Source organism: Amblyomma americanum, chromosome 1, assembly GCF_052857255.1.
Source record: "Amblyomma americanum isolate KBUSLIRL-KWMA chromosome 1, ASM5285725v1, whole genome shotgun sequence".
Classification (NCBI taxonomy): domain Eukaryota; kingdom Metazoa; phylum Arthropoda; class Arachnida; order Ixodida; family Ixodidae; genus Amblyomma; species Amblyomma americanum.
In genome coordinates this window covers 32306038-32322443 of record NC_135497.1, presented here as the reverse complement: position 1 = coordinate 32322443, position 16406 = coordinate 32306038, and the positions used below count along the sequence as shown (strand labels likewise).

Here is a 16406-nt window from a genome sequence, read left to right as displayed (position 1 = left end):
TTGCACGCAATGAATGTTCTAATTGTTTTCCTGCTGTATTTGCAGCATAGTTTTTAAGCGCTTTTTCATAGACAATGAAAATAATTCCAGAAAAACTTTTCTAAACAAAGCAAGGCTATATCCAGAAGCTGGCATAGAAGAATCAAATACAAAGTTTATATACTGATATTAACAAAATTATTTGCGTAATTTTTGGCTACATTGTGGTATAGAGCTGTTATAACATGTAAAGCATATCATATAACATCTTGGATTCCGCTAAGGTTTGGGCGTGTAACAAACATATGCATTATTCTCGGTTTTCGATTAGATCGATTTGGCTGATTTCGAAAAAAAAAAACTCAACATAATCTAAGTCACCGCGGTGACTCAGTGGTTAGGGCGCTCGGCTCCTGACCCGAACGACGCAGGTTGGATCCGGGACGCGGCACTCGCGTTTCGATAGAGGTGAATTTCTAGATGCCCGTGTACTGTGCGATGTCGTTAAAGTTAAAGAACCGCATGTGGTCGAAATTATCCAGAGCGCATCACTATACGGCGTCCCTCTTGAGTTTTTTTGTGACGTTAAACGCCATGAAACCATAAAAACTTCATAACATACAACCTTTGTCCGTAAAGTTTCGAGACTGATTTATTTTTTTCTGTAGAAATGATTCCCCAAAACAAAAGTTGGTGCATATGTGTAGCGCCGTCTTTTAGGGATGACCTGAGCTATTTATGTTAATTGCTGTGGCAGCCGCTAGACGGCACTACATGTAGAAAAGTACGTTGTCAATGGTCGTTTGCGCATTCCAGTGTGAGTAAATGTGGAGAGATTGACGTCCACCTCGAACTGCGTGTAAACATAAAATTCTGTGTGAAGATTGGCAAGACAGCCACACACACGTATAAGCTCCTTCGTGACGCTTACGGCAAAGAGACATTATCGTGCGCGCGAGTTTTCGACTGGCACAGGGGGCTCGTTTCGGATAGAATGTCGGTGGAAGACGACACAAGGCAGGGACGCCATTCAACCTCACGGAATGAAAACAACGTGGCTCGGATGAAGGAAATCGTACAGCAAGACCTCACCATCACAGTCCGCATGCTATCAGATGCTCGCGACATTAGTAAGACAACATGCCACCAAATTTCGCTTGAGAACTTGGGGAAACGAAAGCTGAATGCCAGACTAGCGCCGCACTCTCTCACACAGGAAAAGGACACGCGAGCAAACAGTTAGCGCTGATTTGCTCTCTGAACCAGAGAAGAATGTTGCATTCGTCGACAGCATCATTGCTGAAGACGAAACATGGTGTTTTCAAAGTGATTCTCAAAAAAAGAGCCACAGCGCCGAATGACGGTCCACAAGCTTTCCGGCGTCGAGAAAGGTGCGGCGACAGAAGACGAAAACAAAGACGATGCTGATAGTTTTTTTCGATGCCAGAAGTGTCGTACACCACGAGTTCGTCCCACAAGGCAGAAGGGCAGACTCAGCGTGGCCAAATTTCTCGCCAAGCACAGCATTACTGTACTTTTTCATTCGCCATACTTGCCTGCCCTCTCCCCATGCAATTTTTTTTCTGTATCCTCGTGTGACGAGAGCCCTAAAAGGTCGCTGGATGGGAGCGTGGAGGCCATTCAAGACGCCACTACAAAGGAGGTCACAACCCTGCCAAAAGAAGCGTTTTCAAAGTGTTCCCAAAACCTCAAGAAACATTGGAAGCTGTGTATAGACTGCATGAAAGACAATTTGAAGGGGTGCTGCAAAATAATTTCAATGTTAATCGCATTTCTTTTAATGGCATCAGTCTCGGAACCTTACTCACAAAGGTTGTACTCTGTAAACCCTTATCTCACGTTTTCACTGCTACTGACACGATTCCGCTACTTCTGGCGGCATTGCGCTTTTAGTCAGTCTTTAACTATACGATATCCAAACCAATATTGCTCTTCTTACTTCGTTGCGAGAACTATGCTCATGTCAATTTCTGTTTTCCTTTCCATGCGATAACAAGAACAAGGTAACCGTTTAAACGACGGCGACGATTAAAGCTTCAGTCATGGTACTTATGAAGAACACTGGCAGTCGTCTGCGGCAGCTGCAGACGAATGCCAGCGCGTGCACATTCATGGCCTTGCATTCCAGAGTTCGGGTACGGTTACTGTCTACGAACGACACTAATATGCCACCAGCTGAATTCCGGTTGAAGGCTCCAGGGGAACAAGTAAATCTCTTTCTGTAGCCAGATGGCCACCGACTAGTAGCCAGATACAAATATTACATGAATGTATTCTTTGGGGCTCTCTAGGCTTCGATAGCTTGATTTGAGGCCGTTTGGTACCGCTGCCGGTCTTAAAGGGTCGCTGAATATGGTGCTCGAGCTTGGCTATAAAATGCTTGCTTTATGGGGAGTACAGGCCACCGAGCGTCCATGCCACGCAGGAGACCTCGGAAGCGAAGTGGAAATTTACACTACATATTCGAAAATTCCCGCTTTCGCACGGCGCGGCGACCAGCGGTGCCGGGGTTTTGCACGAAACCTGTCATACAACGTCATGTCGAGCAAGTGACGTCAGGAGCCGAGGGTTATCATTGGCTCGCCACGCCAACTTTTTCAGCCGTCAGGCAGCTACCATGGCGGCCGCCACTGCGGCTGCAAATATTTACGACAGGAGAGGAAAAGGTGGGGAGGCCACGGAACTTCAAATATTATACCGAACGCATAAAAAATTCTCGCTCGAGAGTATCTGTGAAGTGCCATCATTGAACATCCTAAGCGTACCGCGACTTTGAGAGCCCCTTTTTGATGCCCTTTAAGGCAAGCAGGCAATGGAAACAGTGGAAACTCAACTTCCGAACGGTAAAACTTCCGTCTTTGAAAGGAACTCGGCAGCACATGTAGACCGTGTGCATTCGGCAGTGGTACGAATCGGAAACAACGCTTTCGCACGCGTTCTATTTAGCTGACGACTAGGAGCTTTCAACAATGCGTTCACAACGCTCGAACAGTCGTGAGCTCCGTAAAAACTCTCGCGCGTGATCACGATCCCTTAAGAACTATCTGATCGCGTTTGACGAGCAGACGAATAACTCGCCTCTCGTGTTGATCTGTCAATGGGGTAAGGCGTCTGCGGCGATGCACAAAATACAGGGGAAAGAACATAAACCTTCTCGGGGTTATTTTTTAACATTATGACTTTTATTCACCAGTAACGGTTGGGATCGTTGCTGAAAGATTATTCAGGTGCAGTAACAAAGAACAGTGATAAATCTGAAGCCATATTTGAAAACTTAAAGAAGCGATTATAATGCATCAAAACTGTTCATTTTAACAGGCGAGGCTTATCTGGACGCGAAATTCGGAGGCCTTGGGTGCGGATCCAATCGGCGGCATGTGGCTGTTTTTTCTTCTGCTTTCTTATCAATTATATTGAAAGATAAAAGAATACTGTTAATTTCCCATTGATGAAAACGAATAACTAAAAAAATTCTCCAATGCTCTTTTGTTTCGATGGCTATTTGCATCCTTCATGTTATGTCAGGTCAATTACTTACCAAAGTGCTCGCACTGAACGGATCATTGATACAGAACTCTAAAGATCCCTTGCGACGGATCAGTTGTTGTTGTCTTCGGTGGCGGAGCCCGACGCTGCCGGACTGAATCCCTCATGCGGCTGTAGAATTTTAGTGGAGGTGCAACGTAAAACACCAGGGTGCTGTACAAAGATACTCCAAGTTAAAGAATCTCGGGTACAAGAAATAAATTCAGACACTTCGTCCATAGCGTCCCTAACAACGCACGTGCAGCTTCAGCACGTTAAACCCCATTGATCTTCGTGTCCGCCTGAACTCCCAAGTAAGGGGAAAGACTGTGCGTTTGAACCAGGACACCTGTAAGCACGTGATCGGTCTCTGCAGCGATCTGAAAGGCATTGCAACGCGCACAGCACTCGTTGTTCTCGCAAGAAGATGTTAACTTCAGTGGTACTGCAGATAACTGCATTTTACGTCATGCTGCCGGGGCACTCATCCTTGACGCTTTCCATTTCAAGCTAGTACCACCAACTCTTAGATAAGCGTTGGAAGCTGTCGACAGGCGTGCTATACATGCGTGATCGACCCTTTTCGCTTACCTATTCGCCTGCGTGCTGCGACCAGTGCATATATCGCCGCCTGTATCTCCGAAAGAAACAAAGTGGCTCAGTATCGTAGTGTGAAGTTCCCAAAGTCCTACTTCAATCTGAGTGCTTGCTTTTTGCGTCTGCTTGCGTGCAGGATCTCGATAATGCGCCCCGCGAAAGCTTTCTCCCAAACAAACGAAAGGAGGAGGCGGACGGACAAGAATTTGTCGGTTTGAAGCCCGCAGACACTCTGGTTGCCAACGGTGCCGAGGCGTACGGCGTAGACCAGAGGAGCCCACGACAAATCAACCGCCATCCTCCCAGGGCACTGTGCCATATGTCAAGTCCAAGTCCAGGGGAGTCTGAAGACACAACGGCCTTCGGTAAGTAATGCCCTTGTTCTGCTTGCTCGTATCTCTTATCTCTCCCGGGTGTGACTGTAAGCCACTTGCGACAGGAAAAAAATCAGATGGCGTTGGTTGCACGCCTCTCTGCACGCCGGACAGCAGTGGCGTCTAGAAATAGACGATGAGCCACGCATGTCGTATAATCTGGCCGCGTGACATAAACGACGGTTCCTTTTTTTAAACCGAAAAGCTCTACTCCTCTCATGCTGAGCCTGAAGGTCATCTGTCTCTTGGATTTGACCTCTAACGGGAGGCGCACCGCATGTCCAAAATCGCGCATGGCAGGTGCCTCGATCTTCATCTTCACCTTCGTCGCCACAGCTGCGCGCTTAGCAGTCGCGTCCGCCGCTGCGCTGGCTGCTGCTCGGCCGATCCTTGGCAATCACTTGCGTATAAAGACAAGCGGCGAATTGCGGCCTCCGCTGCGCACCCGACAAGTTCGAAATTATCTGCATTAAGGGCTATGCCTACAAATCTCCCGGCGACATCCAGGTTTACCTCGAAGGCACGAGAATAAAGGAAGTCCCTCTTATCCGCATCCTGGGCCTTTGGCTTCAGAGCGACAGGAAAGCCAACCACACGTTACAGCGTCTCCGGACAACTGTCCTCCAGATCTCCCGCAAGATTCGGCGCATCACCCGCAACCAAAAAGGCATGAGAGAGGAGGATACAATTCGACTGATACAGGCTCTAGTTATGAGCCGCCTGTCATACGGTCTCCCATTCCTACCACTTCTGGGGAATGAGCGAGACAAAGCAGACGCCATCATCCGTACCGCCTACAAATATGCGTTATGCCTCCCGATGTACACGGCCAGCTGCCACCTCGAGGACCTGGGACTGACCCACACAATTGAAGAAATTCGAGAAGCCGTCCCAGAATCCCGAAAGGAACGCCTCCTCACCACCAAAGCTGGACGCGCAATCTTGGAAACAGTGGGTTCCCTGGCTGACATACGCGCCGTCCAGGAAAACCGAGACCTACTCTCGACTCTGCGAACTCGCGTGTATGTAGCCCCACTCCCGAAGAACATGCACTCGAACCCTCAAAAGGGACCACGAAAGGCGCGAGTGGACTACCTGCGCCGCACACACCGACAGGCACAAAATGCTGTATACGTCGACGCAGCAATGTACCCCGACTCTACAAACGCGGTGGCGGTCGTCTTGGACACCAATTTCACGGAAATCGCCAGCGCCTCCCTACGAAACTGCTCTCCCACAGTAGCAGAAACTGCTGCAGTCAGGCTCGCCGTCCAGCATGGCGATACCACGAGAAATGAACTAAAATTGTGACCGACTCCCAGTCGGCGTGTCGGCTCTTCCTCTCTGGCAGACTTCCACATTCCGTCGCTCCCATTCTGACTACCCCACATGTTCAAAATTCTACATGCAAGCACCAAATCACTTGGACTCCTGGGCACGAGGTGATTGAGGGAAAGGAGGCCGCGGACAGTCTAGCTCAAGGATACACTAAACGAGCGACTAACCTCCCCGACCTCACCCCTCTCCCCTCTACATATGGCGAGCGCCTCATCCTTCTCCGAACACAAAGGCAAGTCTATCCCCCACCACACCGTAAGCTAACGGCGGCAGAGGCGAGCGACTGGCGACAACTACATACGAACACCTTTCCTAGCCTCCAAAAATACCATATACTCTTCCCCGATAGATATGACGGAATCTGCCCCTGGTGTGGCGGAATTCCAGCAAAATACCATGTAACATGGGGCTGCTCCGGTCCCAATCCTTCTGAACTAGGCTAACATCAGTACGAGGAACACTGGGAGTCTACACTGCTCAGCTCTGATTTGGCGACCCAGCGCAAGCTGATATTCCAAGCAAGAGCAACTGCGGTGGACATTGGGTTCCTGAAATTAGGATTCCACCAAAAATCGGTATTTTCTCTTTATCCTACCTTTTTGTGAATAAATGTTTTCTACTACTCCTCGCCAGTTGTGGCATGTGATGTGTCACGTGATTCGCTCTTGCGCTTGCCAGTCCCGTTCGCCGCTGCGCCGGTCGCCGCTCTGGATTCTCGCTCTTGCACTTGTGGCACGTGATGCATCACGTGATTTGCTCTCGCTGAAACAATTTGCTCTCGCTGATGTCTGGAACAATAAAGATGAAGAAAGCTAAGCAGTCTCTAACATGCTTAACAGAGCTTCCGCCTCGACATTCTCGCTGTGGGCGGCTGGTCAAGGCCAGCGCCTGTCTTCCACTGGTAAATATGCCACAGCAAATTGGATCTGTTTCAAGGAACTCGCTCTCGACTTTCGTGGTTCATAACGTATTAAGAGGGCGGAATTGACCTTTGAAATGATAAATACCATTTTCTTTCAACAAGTAATCTTTCATAATTAAATATGATGAGGTTTAGAATTGATTTCCTACCCGTATATCAGGTAACTGCCAGCAAATCTCTCAAATCTAAAGGGGACGGCTGATATTTGGCCGTGACTCAATAAAAGAAGCTGAGTAATGATGCAAGAATCTACCTTGCTCTGCGGTATTAAAAGTTTTCTTTTTGTCGCAAATGGTGCACTTGTTAAATTGTTAAATTTTTTTCATCAATTTTTTCTCTCGAATATTGGCCACATCTGCTCTGCTTGTCAGTTTAAGCGTTACTTAAGAAAGCAGATGTAAAGGATTTGAAACATTATCCCAATCAGCTTGTTGTCCATTCACTGCAATGTATTTGCTAAGTTAATCGCCAGTGAATCAGGACAACCTTCGATTTCTCTAAAGAAAGTGATCAGGCAGGTTTTCGTAGAGAATAATCGACAATAGACCATCTTCGCACTATCAGTCAGGTGATAGAAAAATAAAAAAATACAGCCAACCCCTATATATAGCCTAAATTCATTGCGAGAAGGCATTTGACTCAATCGAAACTTCAGCAGTCATGCAGGCACTGCTTGATCAGAATGTAGAAGTCTTATGTAAAAATGCTGGAAGGTCTCTATAACGACTGCAATGCTAGCGCAGTCCCCCAGAAAGTAGTCAATAAAAATCCAATCAGGAAGGATGTCAGGCAGGGATACACAATGTCGCACACACTTTTCATCGCTGTTTGCAGAATATATTCTCAGGTCTGGATTGGGATCAGTTGTGAATAGGAGTTCACAGAGAATACCTTAGTAATCTGCAATTCGCTGATTTGATTCCCTTGCTAAATCACTCAAGACATGAAAAGCAAAGCGTGATCGATGTTTTACATTGGCAGAGCAAAACGGGGGATCTAAAAATTAATGAGCCGAAAACATAAGTACTAGTGTTCAACATTCTCGGTAGGCAACATATTTTTGTCACTGACAGCGACGGAGGTCCAGATCACGAGAGAAAAACAACTATAAAAATAAGAATGGGGTGGCGATCATATGGCAGGTTCTCTCAGATCATGAATGGCAGTATACCAATATCTCTCAAGAGAAAAGTATACAACAACTGTATCGTACTGGTGCTCACCTAAGGGGCGGGAACGTGGAGGCTAAGGAAAAGGGTTCAGCTCGAGTTTAGAACACCGGAGCTGAGATATAGAAAGAAAAATGATAGGTGGAAAGTTGAGAGACAATAAGAGGGCAGACTGGGTGAGGGAACAAACGCTGGTAAAATATATCCTAGCCGAAATCAAGAGCAAGAAATCTGTTGGGGCAGTGCGTGCAACATGAATATAACCGACTGTATTCCAAGGGAAGGGTAGCGTACGAGGGGCAGCAGAGACTTTAGGTGGGCAGATGAGATTAAGAAGTTTAAGGCTGTAGGTGGCCGGAGCTCGCACAGGACAGGGTTAATGGGAGAGATATGGGGCGGGCCTTTGCTCTGCAGTGGGCGTGATCAAGCTGATGATGGTATAAGCCTTTAACTCAACTGTCCATCCAAGACAATTTTTATTCTTTTGCCGACACGTGTGCGCAAAGTTAGGAGTTTTAAGAGCAACAACAACATCGGATAAAGTTTTGAACCAGCAGTGTTTTGCCACTTCGCTCCCTACAAGATACGAATCTAAAAAAACTGGCACTTTAAGAAAATTTGGAATTTGCAACATTAAAACGAGCCAACTATATTGTTTTACCTGTGAACGATAAAATCAGGCAGAATCAAGCATGCCAAACAAAAAAAAACTGAATGCAAATACTAAACGTTTTCTTTCACCTAACAATGTAGCAGTAATACCGTCGAAATTTTCGGGTATTTTGCCGCTAGGGATAGGTGTTGCAATAAGGCATCTTTCGACAGGCGTCCTCCACCTCTGACGACTGGCGCTTCGACATTGTATCTGAGAAATATATTAAAAATGTGATTCTGTATTAATTCGAGAAACTCATATACATGTGAGCGCTAAATGAAAGTATTGGGGCTTCAGCATTTGCCGCACATGATACGCCGTACGTTACCAGGTTAACTACGTAAGCCGCTGCGTCGCAATTTCAGGACATTGAGAAAAGCTCAGCATTTACTATGACTTGATATTAAGGCATTTGATATTTTACATTTTACAACACTGCAGTGATGGACGAAAAAGACAAAGTATTCGGTGTTCATGGTGATTATGGCAGTGGTTGCAGCCTTTTGTGAGTACAACACAAACACGGCAAAGTCGCCACCACCACCAACCATAGTAACACGTAACCCTGTTTGTCACCCCCTCCCCATCGTGCCTTTCTCATTTACATCAGGTTTCGCGGAGGTGATTGGGAGGAACATCAGACGGGGAAAGAAGACTGGCATTACCCCACGTGACTTCGACTTATCCTCTTTGGGGTCACCTAGCCTTATAGCCGCTGTTCCTAAGTTCCCCGAACTGCCTTCTCCTCACAAGGTGACCACAGCGAGCGCTGAAGATAGCAACTCAAAAGAGCTGAGGACATCGCACCAGAAATTTCCTGAAGTTCTGCCTACGTTGCCGAGCAGCGCTGTGAGTAGATGCGGTTCCTTGCTAGTGAAGAATTGCAGGATTTTGAGTGGCTTCTTTCTCGGACGAAATTTACCTTTCAGACGATTTCAATCAATGGTCGTACCTGATGACACTCTGTTCTTCACTTTGGGGATCGTTTTCGTCGATTAGTTAAGAGAACTGTGCTCATGGTAGAATTTCGGTTCTTCCGGTCAAGCTGACTCCATTAATTGTATACAAGCGACGCGCTGTCTCTTACTGCAGAGAATTGCAGGGGACTGTCGGGACGATTCTATTGTTAGCATTCTATCAAAACTGTATTGGAAGGCCTCCTGTTCTGTAAATATGTCGGAAGACTATATTTTCTTATTGCTGAAAAGCCGAGAGGTAGCATCTCTGTTCTGTTCCTCTGCGCAAAATTGCAGGCACTGAAGCGAACCTTTATTGCAGATTTTAAAAATTTCAAAAACTTCACAAAAGCCCGTATTAAGGAAACCAATACAGCCACCTCGATAACCGCTTGAATCTGCCGACAGCCGTGTTTATATAGTGTTTATATACGTAGTCAGTTCTATGCACGCGCGCCTTCCATGAGCGTCGGTCGACCAGCAGATATTTCGCCGCTTGTATCTCTGTAATGAAAAAAGTTGCTCCTATCGTAGCATCACCTTTCCACACATCCTGCTTCAACTTGAGTGCTTGTTTTTTGCCTGCGCTTGCGTGCAGCATTCAGAGAAGGTGCCCCGGCTAAGGATTCCCCCAAACAAAGAAAAAGAACCGACGAATGGACCAGATCTGGACAGTTTGGTGCCCGCATACTCTCCGGTTGCCAACGGTGGTGAGGAATCTTGCGGCATAGACCAGAGGAGCCCGCAACAAATCAGCCGTCATGCTTCCAGGTCAAGTCCAGAGCATGCGGAAGACAGTACGGGCTTATGTCAGTAATGCCCTTGTTCTGCTTGCCCGTAGGTCTTGTCTCTCTTGGGATGACTGCGCGCTACTTGCGAAATGATGAATTACAGCCGTTGGTTGCCCGATTCTCTCAACGACGGACAGCAGTGGCGTCTAGATATGCATATGGTTAACCACATCTGGCGACTTGGCATTAGCGACAATTCCTTTTTTTTAGATCTCGGGAGACAAGCATGCACATTACTGTCTGTCAGGTCGCTCTTGATACACCAGGTGTTGCAGTGAATGTGATCACTCGTGTTTATAAATAGGGTTTTTGAGATAAACAGAAGCTTTCTCCGGCATAGTAGTGCCACCGTTGGCGGATGTTAAAAATCGGGCGAAATATGTTAACTAGCCAAGTGATTACCTAAATTGTAATAGTTAAATTTTTAACCTGCCAATAGGCAGCTGATTGCAATTAGAGATTTGTTTACCGGCCGTTAATAATAAATATGTCAGTTTTCAGAATTTAGAAAACACCATTACTCTCGCCGCTGTCGACAAAATTTGGGTGCATCGTGCGGAAATACAGGCGTTTTCGAAAGCATGCAGGCAAAGCAACCCTTCCAGTGGTCGTAAGTAGTCGTAGTAGCCAAACGCAGAAACTGAATTGTATTCACGGTTACTGTGGCATTCGTTGCAGCCTTTGGCGACTACAATAAAATCTCGCCATAGATACCGCTACCGCAGCGCTGGATTAAGGGGGGGGGGCACTAAGGGGGCTGCAGCCCAGGGCCTCACCTCGGACAGTAGAAGGGGGCGGATTTATTCTAACCTGCTTAGTATATGGAACCGTGAGCAACGGAACTTCGAGCGACATGTATGAATCGAGAAAACCAGAATGAGCAGACGGGGACCCTGCCTCATGTAACAGCATGCGTTTAGCCTGATCATTTGGGAGAGCTTGTCGAGCTGCAAAAACAGGGATCCTCCGCCACCCCGGCGGGGCGCTCTTTCTTACGAATCGAGGTGCGTTTGCTTAGAAGTGTTTTCGTGGTTTCCTGTCAGTCCGTCTGTCCAGTGCTGTCTGGAGGAGAGGGGCAAGAGGGAAACACCTAAAATATGTAATGTGGGACGAGGACCTAAATCTCCCTTGCCCCTCGTCACCACCACGCCACCCTCCACCTCTCAAATAGTTCCGCCGCAGTCCTTCTCATAGAAAGGATGTGCTGCAGAACCCAACAGTGTCTCCCATTCGACTTTTCTTTGCCGTGATGGTAATTAGGGCGGGGTAGGATGAGTCCGATAGCAGATGATGAGTCTGATGGCATAGTCTTGGCACGGAAGGAAAGAAGACGTCACACGTGGTTTTATCCATGTGCCGTGGGGCATGGAATGTTCACTGTTCGGGCTAGGGTTGTGGAAGAGTGAAGGGGGAAGTTGGAGAGCTGGACACAAATGCCTGTCTCCAGGGCCCATTCCCGCCTAGTGGCTGCGCACCCTCGCGCGCGCTCGACAGAAAAAAGTAGGTCAGACTGGCCACCGAACTTCCCAGAAAGAAGTAGAAAAAGATGACTCAGAGGCGACGGAAAGCGCTTAACTTCGCCCGCGCTAGGAGTCGCCCTCTCCCCTTCGTTGTCGCGCGCGGCGTCGAAGGGGCGAAAGAAATTTTGAGAACCTCCAAGAGCAGACGATTGCTCATAGCCAATAGGAAGACGAGACCGGAACGGGAGAAGTGGTGAGTTTGTACGGAGAAGGGGGAATTTGTACAAGGAACTCTATGCGTATGTGAACGCCTGCTTTGGCGCTAGTAACAGACAGACGCGGCGCGCGTCTATTAAAGGAAGTTGATCGCGGGCTGCGATTCAGCCCCGAGCCGCCGGTTAAGCTTGCATAAGCCAGCCCGCTGAGGAGCTCCTGGGGGACGCATTACTCTCGGCCAGCCACGGACCATCCAGGCCGCGTGCGCCAGTCATCGGGACGGCCACCGTTGGACACCTGCGGTCGCGTCGGACTGACGAAGTGCCCGTTGCGGTGAACAATTATAATCCATTCATGGGAAAATGCTCGGTCGGAAGCATCAAAGTGGTGCGTCTAAATTAAAGGCGAAGTTAGAAAGAGAAGAGCGTGAAAAGAAGCTACCACAGATGACAAAGTACCTACTGAATGCAGCTTCCGCGGAGCAGTACGATCGCTCTACCCAGAGTCCGTGTCAAACTCCAAATAGTGCCGAATCTGCTCCTGTGGAGGACTTGCCATCTCCATCACCACGGTTTCCTTGCAATAAGCAAGGTTTGACTCATCTTGGTTGTCTGGATCTTGTGAAAACGGTGCCAACCTCTGTCGTCCATGTTTCTGGGCGACTGACACTAACCGAGCCCTGTCCTGTTCTTGAGTCAGCAACGTCTATGCTTCTCTGCCGGAACCCTGACACAGAGCTCCAGGTGTCCGGTCCGCCACGTCTGATTTCTGCTACTGCTGAACAACCGGTGCCAAACCTCCCCGATGAACCTCCTTCTACTGCCGAACGCCAGGAAACAACAGTCCAAGAACCGACTCGCTTGTTTCCTGTTACTCTGAATTCAAATAATCAGGTTCCCACCCACAAAGCGTGCCTCGAAAGGACGAGTAAGACGGCTTCTCATTGCGGCAACAGAGTAGTACAGACACCCCCGCAGCAAGACGTACGTTGCGAGATTCTGCTAAGTGACCCTGCTAAGTGGACGGATGTTATTACTGATAGCTTTCGGAGTTTGCCTTGAGAAAGGGCCATTGTATTTTCAAAATCGGGAAGAAAATTTTCCGTCTCCCGAAATGCAATACAAAACTCACACGCTATATGTCGCCTCATCTTTTCGTGCGAAAGGCTGTAAATGGGGAGGCATACGAGCGACAATGGTTAATGTACTCGGAGTCCAAAGGTTCCGTTTACTGTTTCATGTGCAAACTATTTTCGATTTCAAGCAACCCCAGTGCTTTCATCACGCATGGCTTTTCTTATTGGAAAAGAGCAGAAGAAAAGGTTTGTGCTCATGAAAATAGCGTCGAGCACCGGAGCTGCATGGCAGCATGGCTCGCCCTCTCTAACTCGAGCAGCACAATTGACAAGGAGCTGCTTAAGCATCTTGTCACGGAGACAGCTTACTAGAGGAACACCTCAAACGCTACGGGAACAAAGTAAATAGTCACCCATCATATCTGTGAAAAACCATTTGTGATGAATTTATGTAGCATATGGCAAAGGCTGTCAAGGAAAGTCTCTTTGACGAAGTGAAACGCGCAAAATACTTCTCTTTAATTGTTGATTCGACTCCGGACCTCGCTCACGTTGATCAGCTGTCAGTTGTTTTACGATACTATTTAAATGCGAAAGTGTACAAACGCATTCTTGGATTTGTTCCAATCTAATCGCATACCAGCCTGTATCTTTTCGATACCGTGATGTCCCTCTTGACGACCAATGGCATCTCACTTGATGACTATAGGGGCCAAGCTTATGATAATGCGAGTAATATGTCGGGAAAATACAAAGGACTGCAAGCTAAAATCAAACACCTCAACGAATTGGCAGTCTACGTCCCGTGTGCTGGTCATTCACTGAACTTGGCGATTGTAGCGTTGAGTTGCCTTGAGGCAGTCAAATTTTTCACTGTAATTCAGAGACTGTATGTGTTCTTTGCTGCCTCACCTAAGCGACGGAGGTATCTTTTGGACAGCATGGGCGGAACTGGCCAGCAGCTTGTTTTGAAAAGTCTCTCTGAGACCAGGTGGTCAAGACACGCTGAATCATGTAAGGCCATTCTAAAATAATTCAATCTAGTCTTCTGTTGCCTTGAAGCTATATCAAAGAACGAGGAAGAAAACGGTGACACTAGGAACGAAGCGCACTCTCTTCAAGAAAATGACAAAACTAGACTGCATTCTGATTAATCACAAAGTGAACATATGTGTTGGTGTTTACAACAGCACGCGTTTCAAGCAAGTTTTGTTGCTTTCCTTATAATAATAGCAATAATAATAATTCCGTTGATCGCACTTCGTTCTTTTTAATTTGGTGGAATTAAAATGAAACATGGCATATTTCCAGGAGCGTAGCAGGCGACAGAGGGGGGGGGTCAGTATAGGGAGAGGGGGTCTGCATGCGAATTAGCCCAGGGCCCCCATTTTTCTTAATCCGGCCCTGCCACTACCAAAAATAAGTAACACGTTACCCTGTTTCGCACCCTTCCCAACCTCCCCGCATTTCACCAGATTTCCTGAGACTGATTGGGAGGAACATCACATGTCGAAGGAGGACCGGAATCACCTCATGTGACTTGGACTTATCCTCTTTGGAGTCGCCTAGCCCCGCTGCCGCTGTCCCTGAGATCTCAGACCTGGCTTCTGCTCAAATGGTGACCACAGCGACCGGTCAAGAGAAGAGCTCACACGAGGTCGGGACAGCCAGCCAGAAAGCGCCTGACGAGCCTCCTACGTTGGCGAGCCGTACTGTGAGTAGCTCGGTTTCTTTGCTCGTGAACCACTGCAGGATCTAAGTGGCTCTGGATTTCAGTGGTTTTCTGTCAATAGTCGTGTAGGATGGCATTCTATTTTTCACGGTGGACGTAGCTTCCGTTGACACGTTACGAGAACTGCGCTCATGGTTGTATTGGTTTTGGTGGAAAGGAAATGGCGCAGTATCTGTCTCATATATCGGCGGACACCTGAACCGCGACGTAAGGGAAGGAATAAAAGAAGGAGTGAAAGAAGAAAGAAAGGAAGAAGAAAGGAAGGAAGAGGTGCCGTAGGGGAGGGCTCCGGAATAATTTCGACCACATAGGAATCTTAAACGTACATATCGAACCCGACCGCGGCGGCTGCATTTCTATGGAGGCGAAGCGCTAAGGCGCTCATGTGCTGTGCGATGTCAGTGCACGTTGAAGATCCACAGGTGGTCGAAATTCTTCCGGAGTCCTCCTCTACGGCACCTCTTGCTTCCTTTCTTCTTTCACTCCCTCCTCTATCCCTTCCCTTACGGCGCGGTTCAGGTATCCGCCGATATGTGAGACATATACTGCGCCATTTCCTTTAGCCAAAAACCAACTCGATCTTTAACGTGCACTGACATCGCACACCACAGGGGCGCCTTAGCGTTTCGCCTCCACCGAAACGCAGCCGCCGCGGTCGTGTTTGAATCGGGGAACTCCGGATCAATCGCGGAGCGCCCTAATTACTGAGCCTCCGCTGCCGGCAAAGGAAATGTAGTAGCAGTAAGTGGTTTTATTAAAATAACAATAAAAAGAAAGCAAGATTTTTGCTAGCCCCGGCATCTGCCATCGATACTGACCTGGCTTCAAAGAGTACGGCAATGTAAAACCATAGTCCTACACTATGGTTTTACATTGAATCTATCCAATTTTTACCTTCCGCGTTTTTAACCTGCCTTATAATGCTCTTTCTTTCTCCGTCCTCGTGTCAGGCATACTTACTGGTTAGAGGCTTCCCAGTTCTTTTCCGCCAGTGTGAGTCAACGATCTTTCAGTGTAGGTATTTAAATACCTTAGCTACCCACCTATTATCGCCAAATTTCCTCAGGCGTTCTTCGTATAGTATTTTACTCTAAGCTTCCCGTGCTCCGAACGATGCCCAGCCCATATCCCCCTGTACTGCCTTGTTTGTGGTTTTCCCGTGGGCACCTAGTGCTATTCCAACAATGTCTGATTTACTTCTAATCTCGACTGAACTTCTTCCCTTAAGCACAGAACCGCATTCCATAAAGTAAGCCCCGGCACCATTATTCTTTTCCATATACCTCTCAGTACTTAATACCTGTTGTACCCTCACAATGCCTTATATTTCATTACCTCGACATCTCTTCACCCTCTTGCTATGAGAGACTTGCTATAAGGGACTGTTCGTGCTTTTCCGTGTATATCTGCCCTTCGTTTACCCTAGATGTCTTAGAACGCGCAGCTACAAAAAGAAATTTAACGAAGAAGATGACACATGCGCTGTGTAGCAAATCTGTAGAAACAATAGAACACCTCTTACTAAAATGTGATGGTATACATCCCAATGTCGATGCAGGCACACTCACGCTTCCTGAGGCCCTAGGGTTTAGAGAT

General features: G+C 47.6%; 2 protein-coding genes across 2 annotated transcripts in view; one reads left to right on the top strand and one right to left on the bottom strand.

Annotated features, from left to right (window-relative positions):
- LOC144125662 (atrial natriuretic peptide-converting enzyme-like) overlaps window positions 1–16406 on the bottom strand; it is a 996499-nt gene that overhangs the window by 355140 nt on the left and 624953 nt on the right. The gene's annotated exons all lie outside the window — the stretch shown is intronic.
- The window catches only part of LOC144115043 (uncharacterized), a 56290-nt gene that overhangs the window by 20515 nt on the left and 19369 nt on the right, over window positions 1–16406 (top strand). The window contains exons 8-11 of the mRNA XM_077649169.1: window positions 4259–4487; window positions 9191–9429; window positions 10135–10345; window positions 14554–14792. Of these exons, the coding sequence (XP_077505295.1) occupies window positions 4259–4487; window positions 9191–9429; window positions 10135–10345; window positions 14554–14792 (918 nt within the window). The remainder of the gene's footprint in view (window positions 1–4258; window positions 4488–9190; window positions 9430–10134; window positions 10346–14553; window positions 14793–16406) is intronic.